Source organism: Brassica napus, chromosome C3 (genome assembly GCF_020379485.1).
Source record: "Brassica napus cultivar Da-Ae chromosome C3, Da-Ae, whole genome shotgun sequence".
Lineage (NCBI taxonomy): Eukaryota > Viridiplantae > Streptophyta > Magnoliopsida > Brassicales > Brassicaceae > Brassica > Brassica napus.
Window position 1 is genome coordinate 7,999,446 of NC_063446.1, and position 21,202 is coordinate 8,020,647.

Here is a 21,202-nt window from a genome sequence, read left to right on the forward strand (position 1 = left end):
GGAGGGATCTTATCAATACTGGAAGTATATGATAAGACTTTATAAAGGTGTTTGCAAGAGGAGCAGAGTTGTCCATGATAAGGGAAGGCACAAGATCTAGTAAGATCAAGCATAAGATAACCGATGTATGATTACTTTCCGGTTTATGTTTATGTCTTTTGTGGTGCGATCAAGGCCAAGTATGGCATGCCTCTTTAAGACTATATATTGTAATGTAAACTAAGGATCCAGAACCTTGAGGAAAGGGGCAGATCATAGTTGATCTAACTCATCCATGTGGGATGATAGTTAGAGGATACAAATCGGATAGTGATTCATGGCGGATCATGTGTTGGTATTGGGTTAGATCATGATGTGAATCATTGATCTGGCTCATGGATGAACCATAAGGGGTCCTAGTGCATAAGGAACCGCATGGAGTGCAAAGTCCAAGTCATTTGGACTTAGAAGTTAGGATTCTAGAGACAAGTATCGCTCATGTGAAGTGATAGCCGAATATGATGCATCGGCCATACTTCACTGAGGAGTCATGGTCCAGGGATTTGTATTGATCACGGCCTGACTCATCAGAATGTGATCTCTGGATGGATAGGAATGGCCATGATCATGGTGTAAAGGTGAAGAGTCGTGACCTTTCACCAAGGTAGATATTCATAAAAGTTAACCGGGTAAACACAAATGTTGCAATTAATGGCCGTATGGCCTATAAGAGCTGATGATGGCTCACACTATCAACCATAGTCTGGATTTGGATTGAATGGTATGATGAGTGTCCTAGCCAAGAGGCGTGAATAAGGCAATTGTTGTGAAATTTGAATGTTTTGTTCCCGTTGAATGCTCAACCCACATCATAAATTATTTCATACACAAAACAGCTTTGAAGAGAGGAATGATAAAGAGAGTTAGAACACATTTTTGCATATATCAGTGTTGAGATCCCATAGTGATAGTATCATTCCATATATTGTAAGCAATTGTTGCAAACCTATTTCATTCAACAGCTAGCATATTCTCTAATATTATATATGTACTTAAATATTATAGTCATGCATGCTTACATGTTAGATTAGCATGGCTGTAATAAGCTTAAATCTGAACCCAATATTACTTGGCAACTTGATCATATATATATATAACTAAACTAAATACCTAAGCTGTTTTAAAAGTTATAGTATGCAAAAAAGTTGTACAATAGTGGAGTTTTTATAAGAAAAATCAAATATGCCATACAATTCATCCACATTAGTTTGGTCTGAACCGTAAGATACATATAGAACGCCACATATATTGCTGTTAGACTCACAAGATGTGATCATCTATAAACAATCAGTGTTTAATTATTCAACTAACGTTCAGCTCTTTTTTTTTAAAACAGTCAACTTTCACAATCAAGACGAGACAAAGATGCACGAGACCACATATTAAAAACATGCACCAGACACAATGGACGATTTAAATATCATGTGGCATTTAACAAACCGTGTTAGCACTTAGCAACTAGCTGTATAAATCCAAAACCAAATCTTTGGAAATTTATACTAGTTACGTGTGTGTTCATTAAAAAACAAAAGTGAAGTCAAGTGTGTACTAATTAACTACAGAGAATGAATCTTGCATATTCTTCAATCAACATCACGTACACCTACTCTTAATGTCTTTTTCTGTTTCTATTTTTCATTTAGATTCAATATTGTCATCCTTACAAAGATTTTAGGCACAGGACTCATCAACTTTTTCATTTTAGGTTTATAACTAGACGTGAGACCCAAATTGCAGCTGATATACGTGGTGTACAAACGTTATTACTCATTCGTGCTCATTCTTGAACAGATCCAATGTACTAATAGTTTAAATAATATCATTTTGTATTGTATGCACTAAAACACGAATACAAAGATTATGGTTAGCAATAACTCTTTTGGAGGAGAAGGTGAATCTTTGGTCTAGAGTTCTCTTATCAAACGTTGGTCCATGTAGCAAGAGAGATTATAAACTGAAAACAAAGATTCAAAACCGTCACTGAGATCCAAAAAAAAATCAAGATATAAGAAAACAAGAACCAATATATTCCTCAAGAATTTTGGTCTTATGTTAATATAAAAGAACTCTAATTTTATTGCATCCTTCACCAAAAGAAACTAATTCAACGTCTGATTTGGTTGTATGTTTATGTAAACTCTAACAAAAAAACTGATGATGATTGATGATTAGTTTTGATCATCCAAAATTATTTCAACGTTTAATTATTCAGCTAACTTTCTCCTCTTTTTTCTGAAAAAAAAAACAGCCAACTTTCACTAGGAGTGGCCAAAAAACCGAACCAAACCGAGTCAAACCGAACCAACCGAACCGAAACCAATTCAAACCGAACCGAAGTCTATTTCAAACCATTCGGTTGAAGATTTCCCTAATCTGAATGGTTTGGTTCGGTTCGATTTAAAACCAAACCGAACCGAGAAACCGATGTATTTTTGTAATTATTTAAATCAAAAATATTAGTAATACCAATATACTAAAATTCTAATAATAAACCACATATTTTTCATTTTTATTCATTAACATACAGTATATTCTTCTAACCTAATATGTAATCATCAAAATATTTGATTTAAAATATTTCATTCATTGCAGGCTTTTTGATTTTATGAGATAAGATACATTACTAATGATGTTGGGTTTTTTTACTTTAGTTAATTTTCATTTGTTTTAATTTTGTTTAAGTTTTATATTGAATTTAGCTCACATTTATGGTTACATAATTTATGTTGTAAAACTTAATTTCTCTTAGAAAAATTAAACTAAGAAGAATCTAATTAAACCAATCCAAAAAAACAAACCGAACCGAATACAAACCGAACACAAACCGAACCAAACTAACTATGGTTTACTTCAGTTGGAAAAATACTAGAACCAAACTAACCAAACCGAACCGAATCCGAACCGAACCGAAAAAATAACCGAAGTGCACACCCTTAACTTTCACAACCAAAACGAACAAAGACACACGAGACCACATATTAAACACATGTACCAAATGGAATAGACAATTTTAATATCACGTGGCATTTAACAAACCGCGTTAGGACTTTAGCACCTAGCTAGCTGTACAACTTTAAAACAAAATCTTTGGACATAATGTATCCGGATTTCAAATGTGTACTATTCAAGTGTGTACTAATTAACTAAAGAGAGTCAATCCTTCATTTTATTCAATCAACATCACGATTCACGTACTCTTGATGGCTTGTTCTGTTTCTATCGTTCATTTAAATTCTATAATATCCTTAGAGCATGATTAACCCGGGGTTCTTAGGATGGGGTTATTAACGGAAGTTAAGAAACTGTTTCTTAACTTCCGCTAAGAACCCCGCTCTAAGAATTCCGGGTTAACCATGATCTTAGAAAGCTTTAGGCAGGATAGACTCATCAACGTTATGCTTTCTCTGAGCTTAGAATTAGACGTGAGACCCAAATTGCAGCTGATTTACGTGGTCTACAAACATTATCACTGATTAAAGTTCATCAGCATAATGTGTACCTAATCAAAACACATAATCTTTGAATAAATCCAATAAATTATTATAGTTTGTGTGATATGCACTCCGAAAAGAAGAATTTAAAGATCCCTTGGTTTTGGTTAGCAATAAATCTTTTGGAGGAGAAAGTGAATCTTTGGTCTCGAGTTCTCTTACCAAACATTGGTCCATGTAGCAAGAGAGATTATAAACTGAAAATAAAGATTCAAGACTGTCACTGAGATCCAAAAAAAAATCAAGATTTAGGAACACAAGAACCGAAATATTCTTCAAGAATTGTGGTCTTATGATATATAAAAGAACTCTAATCTTTCTTCTTTTTTTTTGGTAAAATAAGAACTCTAATCTTATTGCATCCTTCACCAAAAGAAACTAATTCAACGTTTGATTTGGTTGTATGTTTAATGTAAACTCTAACAAAAAAAAAAAAGTAATCAAACTAATGATGATGATTAGTTTTGATCATCCAAAAACTCTCTGAAAAGCTTCAATATATCAACAAAAGTGACCATACCAACCAAACAACCATCTTCATCAACCACCCACACATAACTCACCCTATGAGCGATAGCTTGTATCATCACAGCCATCAACGAGCTTCTCCGATTACACACTATCGCCACCGACTTCCTCGCCATCCTCGCCGCACTACTCACCGACCTCCCATACGACTTCGCTCTCCCCGCCGGAGCCTCTTCATCCGACGAAGAAGACCCCGACGAACCCGACAAAGAATCGACCAGCGAGATCAAACCCACCAAACCTTTCTCTTCAAGACGATTCCTAACGACTCTCACAAGACTCTCCGGCGGACCACTACCGTCAATGTATGTCATCAGATCACCGGCCGAGAGCGTAGCAACCGCTGCTGCAGCCGACTCGTCGCAGCAAGCAAGAGTCATCGGAGATATCTCGCCGATTAACACCGCACGTGGATCTTCTCCATCGCATTCACCGTCGACCACCGCGACGGAGATGTTATCCGCGATGGCGCTAGAAATGGCGGTGACGGCGGAGGACGCGGAGGAGTAGTAATCTACGGAGAGGATAGCGTGCGTGCTGTTGATCACGCCGAGGTCGGAGATGGAGAGCGACGGTAACGGAGAGAAGACGCTGATGGAGTCGAGAAGGAATCTGATGATGTCTTCTTGTGTGATCCAACAGAACTGGCGGCTGTTCTTGTGTATTGTTGTCGTTGTGGTGGCGGTTAGCGAAACGACAGCGTTTCGGGTTTGTCTCCTCTTTGTGTTTGGTTTTGTCTGAATCGGAACGATCAGATCCTGTGCTCCTCCGGTTATCAGATCAATGGCTTCAATTAACCTATAAGATCAAATCATTAATCTCACGAACAGAAAAAAAAAAAAAAAAAAAACAGAAACTGAGATTTGGTGACGTACTTGCAAGAAGATTGGACATAAACGACGATGGAACTAGATTTGGGGAGAAGAACAGAGACAGAAGCTTCCAAAACAGAGGAAAGAGACAAAGCCTTGTTGTCGTGTTTAGTTAGGTAACAGATCACATCTGCCATACAGATCTTACCCACACACTCGCATTCGCACTCGCACTCGCACTTGTTGTTATCATCGTTGGTTTCGTCGTGGTTACAGCTCCAGACGCTGAGGAAAGGCTCGTCGGATGATTTGAGGGCGGCGATGGCGTCAGCGACGGTGGCTGTGACGGCGGAGAGGCACCTTAGCGGCGGTTTGCCGATGCAGAGATCGGATACCTCGTGGGACAAAAGGGTTAGTGCCATATAAAGAAAGAATTTAAAATTTTGGTTTCGCAAGGAGAATGTTAAGAAGAACGATGCGGTAGAAGAGAGAGTGTGTCTTTATAAAGAAGGAGAAGAGATGGGTACGGTGTAAAAGTACATGGACAGAACTCTGTTAAAGGCTGCTTGATTTATGGTTGTGTACAGATAGATTTTTGACCTTTTTTGTTTGTTGTGTTGTGCTCATGACAGGTAGATTATTTTTTACTATAACTAGAGATTTTTCCGCGCTACGCGCGGTAATTCCGTTTTAATTTGTTAGTTTTTTCAATTTTTTTTACGTAAGATCTGCTAATTTTTTTTCCAAAAAGTAGAATTCTGATGTATGTTTTTCCAGAAGAAGTATTGAGTTGATAGACTTTTTTACTCTAAAAAAATATATTTTATAGTATATATAAAGAGTAATACAATAAATTCTGGCCCAAAATCCGAGCACATATGAAGAAAACGGTTATAGAATTGAATAATTATAATCATGAAAGTACATCAGCAGTAGTTCAACATATTGTTTGGCAAGCAGAAGCTCAGAAATTGCGTCTGTAATTAGCAAGAAAATATATGAAGTATATTAGCGTAATCAATGAACTAAAGAAATCACTCAACAAAGAAGAAAAAGCCTTAACAGATTCCCTGCACATCCGACTAATATCGTCCTTGACAGATTTCAGACCATAGCTAAAAATTAATTATGATTAACTTTTACCAGATGGTAAGAAAATGAGACAAACATAAATATTTAGCATATACATGAATACAAATCACCTTTAAAACAAATAAGTTAAAGGTATTCTGCTTTAAATCGATCATTTCGTCATCAATATGCTAAAAGTAATATTTTGTAATAAATATTATTATTTTATAATATTTTTGGATTTTATACTTATTTTTAGTTTAATTTAATTTATTCGAATCAAAATTAAAATAAAAAAAATTGGATATTCGAATACCAAATATCCAAATAGATACATAGTGGATTGGATATAATAACTATTATCTCGACGATATATATCAGATCACAAATACTTTTAAAACCCCAAATATCCATCTTCTCAAATATTTTTCTCTTACACGACTTTTTTTCTTGACATGATCGGTTCTTTTGAATCTGTAGGAATAAAATAATTAATGAGTTAAGCGTTAGTAAGGGCTGCTATTCTAAAATTTGTGATTTTTTATTTTAATATATATACACATACATATACATATATTGAAACTGGTTATATTGTAAAACAAATTTAAAATCATTACAAAAGATATTGTCATATTTTATAATCAAAATTATATACAGAACTGTGAGTAAGATGAAAAAATAATTAACCATTATTAAACTTACAACTTAATTTTTTTTTAAATGAAAATTCACATTTTTTTCTTTTATCTAAAGAAGAAAGTACCAACTCCGTATTTTGTATATTTTAATTGACTAAATAGATTAATTGATGTAATTAACTTTACGGGTATGCAGCCTTTGTTAAATATAGATATAATATTACATTATATTCCTAACATATATATATATATATATATATATATTATATTATATATATTACAGCATTTTGGATTTGACTTTATTATTTAATTGTTCTCATTTTTGTCATATAATTTAATTTTTCTAAAATATCATTCATATCTATTTAACTTATATTTTGTTCCTTAGTTTTCATAGCTTTCAAACTCTATATTGTTCTATACTATATATGATATAAATGACATGTATTATATTATATTCTAACTTATAAAATTTTAGTAGCTCAGATAGAGAAAGTTCACTGAGAGGAGAAAAATGATGATGAAAAAAGGACATGTAACTTTTCTGCTATTGTGTTAGAAAAAAATAAAGGAAAAAAAATTCCTGCTAGTAACAAAGCACAAGACTATATCAGTCAGAAAGTTACAACAGCATCCTATCAAATTTTAAGGACATAGATAGTTTCTCCCAGCCGGCATATCCTGGAGCAAGCCCAATATCCTCTTTTTCAAGACTCACCATCCCTATTCAGTTAGATCACAATTCCACTGGATTTCACATCTTGTAAACCTTGTAAAGATTTCCTCCTACGAAATTAATCTTTTAGCTCATGGATGACTATGACAGTTTCTTTTGTTGTTGTATGCATTTTACTGATTTCCTCTTTATCTGCTGACATCAAGCTAAAAGTCGTATGCTCTAAAACATGGAGAATAGAAATGTCAATAAAACAAATAATAAAGTAAATAGAATGTAACAGTACTGCACCGTGGGAAAAAGAGATGAAAAAAGAGGATTAATGCTTAGACCACTGGTTTTCGTTGCAGACAAAGTCACATAAGACAGATGCACGACTAATGGTAGTTGTTTGCTTCAAATATATAGACATAATAGGTCACTGTAAACTTTTTGCTTACTATATTTGTTGGCAGCGACCGAAGGTTCCCTTATAGCTGAAATCCAATAAAAAAATTTTGATCAACCCCTCAGAAACACATCAACGCATCCAATTAAACCGGTACGTTAGGAAGCTAACCTTCAAGCAAATCGGTTATGATGTCAATTGATATGTATCTAACCTTCTGTTTTTTTCCTGACCAAATTAATATATATCAGTACAAACATCAATACATAACGCCAATACAATCAACATAGATAGCACGACACTAAAACATACTTGCCCCTTTCTGTGTTTCACAGAAACCAGAGATATCAAATTCACCAAAGAACTTCCCCTTCGCACCTGCAGTAACAAACACACAAAAGCTATCACCAAGAGTATAAAAACCTGTATTAACAATATTTTTAACATCGTTCCGACTCAAGGTCTTCGCGTAATTACTTTTGAGGTCGTATACCAGTGTACAAAAAAGATTAGAAAACACATTCTTAGTCAGTATTAGACTCAGAATGTCGGAAATGAAGTTTGTCGAGATCATCAACTCCGGACCAGATTAACCCCTTTAAATTAGCCGATCTATAAACTATCTTCTACAACCAAAAAAACACATGAGATCAAACTATTTATAGTCCCAGTTTCACATAAGCAAATCATAAAATCGACAGGAGACGTAAGAGATAAGAGATTCCATATCAAACAAATAAATTAAAGTACATGGCGACGGGAGCGGGAAGCCTTTCTGGTGGTAGCGGGAGCCATTCCGGTGGACTTAACAGAGTTCATAGCTATTGCTTTATATTTTTCAGTGGAAAATTTTGATTAGAAGAACCATTGGATGAGGGGATTTATAAAGGAGGAGGAGGAGGAACAAAAGGAGGTAGAACAAAATCGTGGTTCCGGATTAAAAACATAATTGAATGAAAAAGATTGGGTTTGGATACAGTGAATTGCAGATAAATGGAACGACCAAGACGTATTTGAAGAGTCGGAGATCAACAAAGAACAATCAATAGGTATGTGAGAGGTGGATTTAAAATGGGCCAATTCGAAATATTGAGCAACCCACATGAATGGCCCGGTTAAAACTATTTAAAATGAAAGACGATTTGACATGGCAAAATAGAGAATCCATATTGGTTGATTTTTTAAACTGACGTGGCATGCTTCTCCTTGCACCATATTCCCCTTTTATTATTGTTAGATGTTTAGAATTAAAAATAATATATGTAACAAATGCTGATAAAGAACATTACTGTTTTGATTTGTGCCAATGAAAAAATATTTATATTACAGAAATTCCTTCAATAAAAAATTTGCACTAACAATAACTAATCTGCAAAATAAATTGGTATATTCTGGATATTTAATTCAAGATTAATGTAATAACATCAATCACTTTTTTTTTTTGATAAAAAAAAACATCAATCTCTTGACAACAATAGATTCTACCATTACAAATTTACCAGATTTTTATGTCATCTTTAAAAAAAAAACTAATATGGTCAATTCCAGACGGACCTAGGTGGAACAAGTGCCACGTACAGAGAAATATTATTTTCATTAGTTTTAATTGAAAATTGAGGACTCAGATGGTTTGATCTCTAATGCTTCATGCACATTTGGTTAAAAAATTGTAATATTTGCTAGATCCACCTCAATGGACGTTTTCTCATAAGATCATCATATCTAGATGATGAGAATGAAAATAACAAAGAAATAAAAATGTGTTATAGGGTGTGATTGGTAGTGGCTGTGAGTGCTCTCTACAGCCTCATTTCTTTCTAGAGCACTAAATCTACACCAATCTTGATTTCTATTTTTTTTTAAGTTCACAGCCTTTTTATAAAATCCACAGCACTTTTTTGAAATTATGTCTTTACAATTTCTCTGCAGAGAGACAAAAACCTACAGCCCATATTTAAAGATTTTTAAAAATTAAAAATCTAAAGCCAAAGCAATAAAAACCACAGCAATATTTCTACGGTCAAAAAATGAAATCACAGCAGTTACCAATCAACCCCAAAGATAAAGAATCTTATATTTCCATTCAATCTTCTATATCGTATAGAATAAAATGAATATTATATTATTTTAATTTCATAAGAAATATCTATTTATTTAGATCCGTTATAAAAGGAACATATAACTATAAACCCTAAAAGAGAAGTTTGCACAAAATAAACAGATGAAGTTACATAGCTAGCACATATCTACAACTCTTTGAATTGAAAAAAAAACAACAACACATCACTACAACTTATTTTGGAGCAACAATCTTGCCATGGTCCATAATATTGTGAAATATCACACACATACAAATTCCATGGTCCATACTTGTGAAATATCAAACACGTTATGGTCCATACTATTGTGAAATATCTCACCACACACGTTCATTGGTCCATACTCCGAACAAGACTTGTAAGCAGGAAGTATCCATTTTTAGCTGCATCCGGCAACGGAGAAGTATCCATTTTAACAGCGCCGTTAGAAGCTGGAGCGATGTTGTTTGGAGGAGAAGCGTTCAAAGGAGGAGGAGGGGGTGGTGGAGTAGACGACCAATCCTCAGGTGGCTCCGCACCGTAAGATCTGAGCGTATCCCAGAAGGAAGATCTGAGCTTGTTTCTGTGATTGGAGCTGATCAACTTTGTAAATATTTATTTGACTGCGATATTATGGTTAAAAATGCAAAAGGGATGCACATTCGCCGCTTTTAGAGGTTGTATATTATTATATAGAACACTTTCACATTTAGATTTTTTTTTTACTCTAACAACTAACAAGCTGTCACCGATTGAGCCATTTTTTCTTATGCCCTTCACGTTTTTCTCGCTCATTTGTAACGCATTCTCCGCCCCTGAGTACACATTATGCATGAATATACAATATCTAAATTATTAGTCGACTTTTTCTATATAATTCTAACAGTATCAATCCAGTGACAGATTCTCAGCCCCTGAGTACACATTATGTATGTTTAAGCCAAAAAGATGCTGATTAACTAATATAGTCTAGCACTCCCAAAATAATAACTTTGTAACTATATTATTTTTTTCTTAGATTTTGTTATTACTGAAGATCTTGATTAAAGTAATATATTATAAAGTAAACATTGATTAGATTTATTATTGCTCAAGCCAAAAAGATGCTAAAAAGCTGACCAGTATGGCCTAGCACTCCCAAAATAACTTTGTAACTACTGCCAACTTTTGTCTTGTCATGTCGTTTGAACTTGACGTATAAAAAACACGTTCTTGTTTTGAAAACCTTAAAAAGTCGTACGACATGGAACAAGTTGGCCAAGTTTTGTTTTGCTTGATTTTTAAATATTATTTTCTGACATAAAAAGAACTGCAATTTGCACGTAGAGCCAAAATAATGTGTCATGGAAGAGATTTTGAACAATTTCTCCCATGTCTAACGTGGTAGTCTGGTAGAGCCAACATTTTGTGTGTCGTCGTCTATGCATTACTATTATACCACACATAACATCCAATAATTTATCTAATAACATTTTATACTCTCCAAATTTACATTGAGTTTATGGAACTAATAGCTAGAATTAAGAATAGTTTAAAATCTTTTAGCCACCTCTAAATTGTGGTTTAGGCAACTATGCTGTTGAAAAGAAAATGATCAATTGCGATAGCTAGCAGCTAATGCGAGTCAAATTATTTATATTTATATATTTGTTGGGATCAAAAGCTCTACTACTTTTAAACCAGAAAACATCTCTTACTGAAATAATGATTTTCTTAATAATAAATGGTTTCAAAATAGATGAAAGCTGTAAGATTTTGACAGAAACTTAAAATTTAATATTAGTGTAGATAAAACCTAGAGCAGCCATGATAAATGGAACTCTCGAATAATCGAATATAATTAAGTATAATCTATGATAAGCATCTTGAATAGTGGTTCCATATAGTTAATTCATTTGTGTGTGGGAGCGACTGCAATGCGAGAACATCCATCTTTGAGAAGAGGAGGGAAGAACGGATTTAGCGGAAACATTTGTGGCCAACATTTGGCATCTATAGCCAAAAACGCCTTGCAACACATAGCTCCAACATTATCAAACTTCCCTGTGAGAAGCGATTTGTGGATTTCAGTTACGCAACCTTGAACGCTGACGAGTGATGACAAACATTTTGTGAGATCGACCGGAGAACCAGGAAACACAGGAAACTTGAGTGTTGTGTGTGATGGTGTAGCTCCGCTGATGCGTGAACAACCATCCTTGATAAGAGGAGGGAACAATGGGTTCAGAGGAAACATTGTTGGCCAACATTTTGCATCAACATCCGTAAAAGCCTTGCAGCAAGCTGGTCCAACGTTTTCAAACTTACCCGTTACAACAGATTTGTAGATTTCCGTTACGCAACCTTGAATGCTGGTAAGTGATGACCAACACTTTGTGATATCGATGGGAGAACCAGGAATGGAAGGAAATCGAGGTGTGGTTTGGACTTCGGCTAGCCCCGGCCTCATAAGAATAGTGGCAATGACTAGAACCATGGAAAAGATAATTTCAATCTTACCTTCCATTGCACCTGTTGTTTCCTTATATTTTTATTTATAATATTAAGGATATATAGTGAATTGCTTGATTAGATGATTTTGGTGGGACAAGAAACTAACAATTTATAGGCTATCTCAACTTGAACGTAGTTTGTAGGTAAATTCACCAGGAGAGTTACATTCGTCTGTGACTGTTATGACAATTAATCTTTGAATTGAAAACATGGAGGTGTTACACTTTACAAACCGACTCACTCAAATTGCATATACGTTTTTACGAATTATTTCAAATAAATATGTGTTAGCTATTTTTTTTTGTAATAAATAAGTTGACTCAACTCTGTAACATCTTTTATCTTACAATAGAAAACCCTGTACTTAAATATTTTGTAGCATACTTGTATATTTTAAATATAAACCCCATGAGAAAAACAAATCTGAACATGTGAAATCTAAACTTAATACGTTATGTTTCTAATTATAGTTTTTGGTTTTCTTCATCTTTTATACTGAATGAACTTGAACATACTGTCCTTCCGTTACCTAAATTTGGTGTTGTGTATTTCCACTGAGTACACTAGAGTTTTAGTGAGGAAAACACATGAATCATGTATAAACTTGATCTGCCTGAAGAGAAGGATTCTGCTGTCTTAAAGATCAAAACACAATTTTTCATTGCAAGTATTACAGCAAGTTTAAATCCATTGTAGACCACCTTAACTTCATTGTTTGATAAACAGTAGTCATACAAGAACTTCCAAGTTATTCATAAACGCAAAAAAAAAAGCATCTCAACTCAACACCATCATCAGCAAAGCAAAGAGTATCAATGTAGGAGACAGAAACTAATCAGTTGTTGTCTCGGGAAGCTGAGGAGCTTCAGTTTGTCTCAAACTTTCAAGAGCAGAGATCCTTCTATCCAGAGAGTCATGATAAGCCTTTGCCTGAAGAAAACAGAGATGGTATCTACAGTCAGTAATCATGCCGGTATTCTAATATATATAGTTAAAGCTACAGAGAGAAGAAAATGCTGCTAATTTTAACAATGATAACGGCCATGCCTCAACTCGATCAATACTCACATTTCTCAGGTTAACACCCTTCAGCATCTCAAGTTTCTAAAAGAAGAAGAAAAAAAAACTAATCCTAAAGCAGTTTCAAATAATGCAAACGCAGTATAACGAATAGATATGTCCACTGAAGCTACATAGAAAATTTACAATGATGACCATTGTGTGATTCAACTCTAGCAGAGTATTCACCATTATTATCAAATGCTTGAAGGTTTTCTCATTCTCAAGATTTACATAGAACTAGGAGGCTGTTCTAAAGCTTGATGATGTAAATGCATAGCACTAACGGGTATGAAACTCAAGCATGTATGTACCTTGTAAATGACCAAATCTAACAAACGCTAAACGGCAACACAATATGAAATATCATAACTGTGTGATTCCTTCATATACAATGGTCAACAGGTTTGCATACTAAGCTGAATCGATTGAGTTTCATAAATCTCTTCTTAACAAACGAAGTGTATCGATTCAGGCTGTTGGCAAACAGAACCTATCATTCTCCGAAAAGAGAACCTAAAGAAATGGATCCGATACGATAAAAGAGAAATCGAAATCGATTACAAACCTGGTGAGAAATGGATTCGTTAGCGACTTTGTAATCCTTATAGAGAACATAGAGGCCTATGAAAGACGCAGTCGCAGCTCCGGCGAAGAAAGATGCCATTCTCACCCTCAACACGTACCCCATCTTCTTCTTCCTCTTCCTTCTCAAATCGCTCCCAAATCGAATTTGCTCAAGGAGACCAGCCCCGAATCTGAAAGCGACGTCGTTTCCCTGAGATGATCCCTTCATCTCTCTCAAATCGAACCGACTAATTTAGGTTCACTTTGCCTTCAACGAGATAACCGGTTTAGTTATTCTTAAACGAACCTGGATAATGGGCTGGAGATAACTAGGCCCAAGAGCAGGCCCAAACGAAACAGAAACACGATCTTCACTCCAGAGGGAGTAGAAAAATAGACGAATCATTTGATGCGACTGTAGAGTTTCTTCACACAGTTTCCGAGTCGTCGTCTCTCCTCTCTCGATCGTCTCTTCCGCGTCAATCATCTCCAACCATTTTCGTTCCTTTAAACCTTTCCTCAGCTACTCTCTTCCTCAATCGTAATCCCTATCCGTCATCTTCTTCGTCTAAGTCTAGCTAGAGGTTAACTCACCATTTCCGATAAAACCCTAGTTTTTCCTCTTTGGATCTTAAGTGAGGGCTTCTTTTCTAATGGAGAACGAGACTCGTAGCGGGTCTCTTCAGAACTCTTCCTCCTCTAGGAAAGAGTGGCGCGCCGTTTCCGATTCTCACAACTTCGGAAACGCCACTGATTACGTGGTAATGCGCCGCCCCTCTCTCTCTGCTCGTATGATACTGTTACCCAGAAGTCAATCACAGCTCGTATGATTGAAATCTGAGGGAAAGTTTTGTTTTTTTTTTTGTTTTACCTTTGGGTTTGTTTCTCACTTTACTTTTTGATATATTGCAGAATGGTAGAGAGGCTGCTGGTGGTGATTTGGATTACTACTCAATCACGATGGATGATGGTGAAGTCTTGGAGCAGATTCGTGCCCTTTCTAGACAACAAGGGGAGCTTCAGCAGCAGGAGGTTGACCTCCGAGCTCGGGTGTTGGCTATGGAGATCCAGAGGACCTTTGAGTCTCGTTCTGCTGAGTATGAGAATGCTGCTGCTAGGATGCAGGTTTGGATCTCGTATTGATAGTGCGCTTTGATGTTTTGTGGATGGAAGATATAAAGGAATGTTTTTTTGAATTTTTTTATAGGAGCAACTTCGTGAGAATGATAGGTCTATTCGGGAGATGGAGAGGAAGCTAGAAGAGAAAGAAAGGGAGCTTCATGCTGTTAAGCTTGATAATGAAGCGGTATGTTCTCTAGATATGAGTTGATCTGAATGGTTTTGAGGCTAAGTTTGCTTGTAACTCTTCCTCACAGGCCTGGGAGAAAGAGGGTCTGCTAAGAGAACAAAACAAAGAACTTGCTACTCTCAGGTGCTGTCTTTATTCTCTTCGTTAAGGTCTTTTACATTGCAGTTAGATAAAATGTTTTGTTGGACTGTGGTTTCGAAATATTTAATAAGCTACGTTTTTTTTTGTTCGTGCAGAAGGGAGCGTGATCACTCTGAAGCTGAGATGTCCCAAAGTTTACACAAAATATCTGAACTTCAGGAGCATGTTCAAGAGAAGGAGAGACAGTTCGCTGAATTGCAGGAACAGGTTAGTTTTCCAGTGTTTTTTGTTACACGATCAAATTATGCAACTTGCAGTTATATCTCAGTGCCATGTTTGAAGTTTTGAGTACACTTACAACAGAGTCTTTATCCTTAATGGCTTGTAGAATAGGATTGCTCAAGAAACAATCATGTACAAGGATGAGCAACTGAGGGAAGCGCAAGGCTGGATTGCGCGTGCCCAAGAGATGGATGCTTTACAATCATCTACAAACCACTCTTTGCAGGCTGAGTTGCGAGAACGTACTGAGCAGTATAACCAGCTCTGGCTTGGTTGCCAAAGACAGGTTGCTTATCTGATTATCTTCCAGTTTTTTTTTCTCTCTTCTCGTGATAATTCTAGTCTTTATCTTATGTTGTTCAATCTCACTGAGTTCAGTTTGCGGAGATGGAGAGATTGCATTTGCATACAGTGCAACAGCTTCAGCATGAGCTTGCCAATGTAAAGGAAGGAGGTTGCTCTAAAACAAACCCCAATGGTGCCTCCCAGATTATCCAGAACAGTGGGAACCAAATCAAGGTACATTTTAAGGCGTTAGAATGCTAAAAATTGTCAAGCAAAAGTGAAATTATAGAATATTCAGTTGTCTTTTCTCTTGTGAGTATTTGTAGAACATTCAAGCGGGTCAGATGAACCCTCTGCATTCGTTTGCCATGCATCAACAAGAGCTTCTTCAACCTCGGGGACCTCCACCTCATGTTCCAGAATCAGTGTTACTGCAGCAAAAGGTGTGAGATATATGAATGCATCTTTTTGTTTCACTATAATCAACAGTTAGTAACCGTATATAGTCTTTCATGGTTTCTTCTCAGGCTGTACCAGCTAGTGGAGAGATGCCTAGGCAGAATTATGTGCATCCATCTCAAGTTATACATGGCTTAGTAAGTTCTGATGAGAAGAGTGAACACCAAGTGCCTACCAATGGACAGTCCCTTGATCAAGGGTATCTCGATGTTCAAACTAGCCATGGAGCACAATTCGGATCAACCACACCATCATCCTCTGTTAATGAACAGGTAGGGGATGCTTTTGTTACTACATGTTGTAATATACTTGTTCAAAACGATACTATATCATAAGAGAGTTACCTCTTAACAGGTGGTGGAATCTGGAAATGGATCCAATGCGTCAGAGAATAACTTTCAGGATATTTCTTCGCAGTTCCGTGATGCGCTAAGGCTAGATTCCGTTGTCATCAATCAGAAACCTGAGGTATGCTCGTATCATCTAGAAAATTTTATTTGCTTCTTCTGGCTATAGGGAAAATATTCTGATCTCTTTCCCTAGGAGATTAATGGTCAGGTTTCTCCTGGTGAGCCAAATGGTGTTGCGCGTGAAACTCTAGTCTCATCTGGTAAAACTGAGAGGAACTTGGAGAGTGCTCTTCTAGATGAAAGGTCGCTTTTGGCTTGCATCGTTCGCACTATACCAGCTGGTGGAAGAATCAGAATCAGTTCAACGGTGAGAATCTTAACCACAATTAGAGTGAACAATTGAATATGGAAATGGTCTTGCTCGTAACATCTACTGTTTAATACGTCGTCATTTGCAGCTTCCCAATCGTTTGGGCAAAATGCTAGCTCCTCTACACTGGCATGATTACAGGAAGAAGTACGGGAAGCTGGAAGATTTTGTTGCTAGCCATCTCGAGGTCTGTCTCATCCCAATTCCCCCAAACCATTTTAAAAGAAAAAACTGTTAAACTTGTGTTTGGCTTGCAGTTATTCATGATAGAGGACGACTACATTCAAGTGAGGGAAGGTGCGCAGAAAATGGTAGCAGGTTCAGCTTCAGCAGCAGCAGGCAAAGTCGCAGTTTCATCATCTCCAAGCTCCATGTATGTGGCTATGACTCCTATGGCTCAATCTCAGGGGTTAAAGAAGAATGTCCAAAGAGGAAGACAGAGCTCTGATTACATGGCGCCGCAACAGAGGAAGCTCTGAAGTGAATGCAGCATGTAAGAGCAAGGCGTGACATTCTTCTATCTTATTTTTATCTATTTTGTTTAATGCCTTATTAAAAGAGAATCAATTTGGGAGAGTAACTTTAATTTAGTATTTTATTTACATTACTGCTATCATGCTTTACTCTCTCATGCATCCTCACAAAGCTTTTATAATTATCCTTTTTTAACTAGATTAATTATAGTTAGTTCATTGGTCCAATTTATATTTAAACCATTCGTATTCATAACATAAATCAAAGCTAAATGATTGGTTGTAAATATATTGTGTATCTATAATATTATAGTTTATATTTTTATTCGGTATTATTAATATATACTGATTTATTTAATATATTGTACTTTGTTATTAAATTTTATTATATACTAATTTTCGAATTAAGTACAATAAAATAACAATATGAAATACTCAAATATATAAGAGAAAGACAAAAATAGCACTAAATCAAGTTTTTGTTCCCAAACTAGCACTCAAGGTCAAAATTCACAAAAATAGCATTTAATATTTTATCAAAAGTCACAAACTTAGGGTTTAGAGTTAAAGGGTGGGGTTTAGGATATAGGGTTTAGGGTTTAGAGTTTAGGGTTTAGGGTTTAGAGTTTAGGGTTTAGGGTTTAGGGTTTAGAGTTTAGGGGATTTAGAGTTTAGGGTTTAGAGTTTAAGGTTTAGGGTTTAAAGGTGAAAAATGAGATTTTGGGGATAAGATTTCAAATTTTGAAAAATAAAAAAATAAAAATTTTCAGAGGATAAACGTAGAAATGTGCTATTTTGGTCATTTTAGTTTTGGAGTGCTATTTTGTGATATAAACTTAGAAAGATGTTATTTTGGAGATTTGCCCAATATATAACCTTCTTCAAAATATGTTTTCTCTTTAATATATACATTTTGCTATGATACAATTTTAGATTTTTATTTATATTATAGAAAAAAATATGTTTAAGATAGTTTATATTTACATGTTGTATTCATAAAAATATAGTTATATATATATTATTTTAGTATTTTACGGGATTTATAAGTAGAAACACTGTTTTAATATTATAACTCTATTATTGAGTAAATTTTGTACATAATAGCATCTATCGGATTATCTTAGTAAATTTTATTGATACAAATTTTTTTTGGATGTTATGATATTAAGTTGGGCAATTGTCAATAATAGTACTTTTTGAAGTTTATGTCTCAAAAATAGCACTAGAAGAAGAAAGTCACAAAAATGACATTCATTAAAGGGTAAAATATCCATAATACCCTTGGTTTAAAATTAAATAAACAAATAAAAATAAATAAAACTAAATAAAATAAAAATAAAAAAATGAAAAAAAGAATTTTTTTTTATAGTTTCAGATTATATGTTTTCAGATTCGAAATTTTTATAACTTTTTTTTTGAAATTTTTTTTTTATGTTTTTTCAAATTTTCTTTTTATAATTTAAAAATACTTTTTGAAACTGTTTTTAAAATTTTTATTTTTTATTTTTGTATTTATTTTTTATAAAATTTTAAAACCCTAATTCCAAAACCCCACTCCTTAACTCTAAACCCTAAGGTTTGGATTAATTAACCCAAGGGATATAATTGTATATTTACCTCTTTAATAAAACCTATTTTTGTGACCTTGAACCTTGAGTGCTACTTTGAGAACAAAAACTTGGTCTGGTGCTATCCTAGTCTTTTTCTCTATTAAGTTTTTTTATTAATATTTCAAAATATTAATTGCTTTAATTTTTTACAACATATATAGTTTGTTTTTTCGTAGTGTATTTCAAAATTTATTCTTTATTATCTATGATTTAATATTTTGTAAAATTTAAAATATTATCATTTTGAGGTTGAATATTATTTTCAAAATTTTATATTTTGTCAAGAAAACTTTGAAAAATTACACTATTATTTTTGAGTTTGTAAGATGACATGAATTTTGAATTGTTTTTATTACTACATTAATACTTATTTTATAAAAATATTTGAATTGGTAATATTTTTTAAATTTTCTTTACAGATTTTTTTATATTTACAAAAATTATAATTGAAATTTTATTTGTCAATAATATTTTAAATGAATTACTAAAATTTCTTATTTTTCTAATAACATATTTTTTTAAATAGTATATGAACTAAAGGTTATTAAATATTATTATATAGTGTATATAATTATTTTAAACAATATATTGTTGAGAGTTTCAAAAAAAGAAGATAATATATAGTTGTAGATATAAAGGTAACCTATGTTAATAAAGTTATTTTTTATAAAAATATTATATAGTTTACAAATATAACTCATTTTAATGATGAGTGATAATTTATTTAAATGAAACAATTTAGAAAACTAAAATTTGTTAATTTACCTATTTAATATAGTTTTGTCATATTTAATTCATATAGCACTTCTATTTTTACATAATACAGAATATAATTATAGAATATATAAAAAATAGTAGATAATTTTAATTTTCTTGTTTTATGATAAAAATTTAGTTAGCATTGATTTATAATAATATTCTATTACTAATTACGAAATTAATTAATATGTTATTTTATAAAAATATTTAAATTTTTAAGTAAGATTTTCTTAGATTTTTTTTCATCAGATTTCTTATTGTAAAAAAAAAATCAATTTTATTGTTGGTTTCTTATTAATATAAATAATCAAATATATCATATTAACTAATTTTTAAGTGGTCTTACTATGAATTGTTAATGGTTGATAAAAATAAGACCTAAATTAATAGATTAGATATAGATGAGTGGTTAAAAATATTGTTTTTGACTTTTTAGTTTAAGTATTTTATTTTCTGTATTGTGATTTTTCTTAGACTTTTGAATGTCTTTGTTTTTATTTTATGTTCACATTTTGTTTATCTTTTTTGTTTTGGGCAACTGATTTGTTATATATTTTGTTTCTATTATCTTTGTTACTTAATGTTAGAATATAACGGTTCAAGAAACTACCATAATGTGATCTATTATCTGTTAAAAACTAAATATTACAGATACAGTATCAATTAATGGTCTACTATTCATCTAATATTTTCATGCACGGCTAAACAAAAATTTGTATCTCTTAAAAATAAAATATTGTATATAAAACATAGAGTGATTTACGTAGAAATATCATTAAATAACAGCCACTATTTCTTTGTTGTATGTCATTAAATATTGTCATTAAATAATATATTTTTGAGTAGATTAATAGATTTGACTTTTTCTCAAAGAATATTTATAAATATTATTTGGAATCTGGTCAATGTTATACAACAAAATTTTTTTTGAAAAAATAATTTGAAATATCTTCAAAAAGAAAATAACCAAATGGTGTTGCACAAGAAAAAACAAGATGGATTAGAAGAAAAGTTCAACAGATTTTAATCTTTGTGTTGTACACTTGTATTGTTTTTTAATCTTATCTTTGCAATTGATTGTATTTCTGTTATTTTCTATATTTTTATTGTAACTTTACATTTTATTTAAATAAAATAGTTGTTAAAAAAACAAATTTAAAATAGGACCTCACTATAAGTTCCCTCTACTACATAACATAACTAATTTTGTTCATGTCTACCGCAACAGCTTCGTGGAACTTGACAAACACTTAACAAGCCAAAAACAAGAAAAATAACATATTGATATAAAAATCTCTCTCTGTCCCGATTTTCGAGGTCGTGCCGCACCCCATCTTCCTCGACGCCGGAGAGGCTTTTGGCCGCCGGCGTCGGGTTCTCTGTT

General features: G+C 33.6%; 4 protein-coding genes and 1 long non-coding RNA gene across 6 annotated transcripts; 1 reads left to right on the forward strand and 4 right to left on the reverse strand.

The window, feature by feature from the left end:
• Positions 1–3,708: 3,708 nt before the first annotated feature.
• LOC106387464 (CBS domain-containing protein CBSX5) lies at positions 3,709–5,415 on the reverse strand. Its single transcript, XM_013827326.3, has 2 exons — positions 4,934–5,415; positions 3,709–4,856 (listed from the first exon to the last, which is right to left on the reverse strand). Exons 1-2 carry the CDS (start codon positions 5,290–5,292, stop codon positions 3,989–3,991), a joined length of 1,227 nt encoding a protein of 408 aa, XP_013682780.2. The 5' UTR covers positions 5,293–5,415; the 3' UTR covers positions 3,709–3,988.
• Positions 5,416–7,755: 2,340 nt separating this feature from the next.
• On the reverse strand, positions 7,756–9,128 carry LOC111215076. Its single transcript, XR_007321200.1, has 2 exons — positions 7,956–9,128; positions 7,756–7,871 (listed from the first exon to the last, which is right to left on the reverse strand). It is a non-coding gene; the product is annotated as an uncharacterized LOC111215076 (long non-coding RNA).
• Positions 9,129–9,757: 629 nt separating this feature from the next.
• LOC106386817 lies at positions 9,758–12,706 on the reverse strand. The gene has a single exon (XM_048752351.1). The coding sequence runs from the start codon at positions 12,225–12,227 to the stop codon at positions 11,613–11,615; it is 615 nt and encodes a 204-aa protein (XP_048608308.1). The 5' UTR covers positions 12,228–12,706; the 3' UTR covers positions 9,758–11,612.
• Positions 12,707–12,850: 144 nt separating this feature from the next.
• LOC106385252 lies at positions 12,851–14,107 on the reverse strand. The gene is made up of 2 exons (XM_013825179.3): positions 13,842–14,107; positions 12,851–13,144 (listed from the first exon to the last, which is right to left on the reverse strand). Exons 1-2 carry the CDS (start codon positions 14,067–14,069, stop codon positions 13,046–13,048), a joined length of 327 nt encoding a protein of 108 aa, XP_013680633.1. The 5' UTR covers positions 14,070–14,107; the 3' UTR covers positions 12,851–13,045.
• Positions 14,108–14,244: 137 nt separating this feature from the next.
• On the forward strand, positions 14,245–17,648 carry LOC106387465 (restin homolog). Of its 2 annotated transcripts, none has more exons than XM_048752349.1 (13): positions 14,245–14,601; positions 14,753–14,965; positions 15,048–15,146; positions 15,217–15,272; positions 15,386–15,497; positions 15,619–15,798; positions 15,891–16,031; positions 16,124–16,240; positions 16,325–16,528; positions 16,611–16,724; positions 16,800–16,973; positions 17,065–17,163; positions 17,234–17,648. In XM_048752349.1, exons 1-13 carry the CDS (start codon positions 14,494–14,496, stop codon positions 17,453–17,455), a joined length of 1,839 nt encoding a protein of 612 aa, XP_048608306.1. In that variant the 5' UTR covers positions 14,245–14,493; the 3' UTR covers positions 17,456–17,648. The 2 variants fall into 2 exon arrangements, with proteins under 2 accessions (XP_048608306.1, XP_048608307.1); XM_048752350.1 differs by having other exon boundaries at positions 16,815–16,973.
• Positions 17,649–21,202: the final 3,554 nt, after the last annotated feature.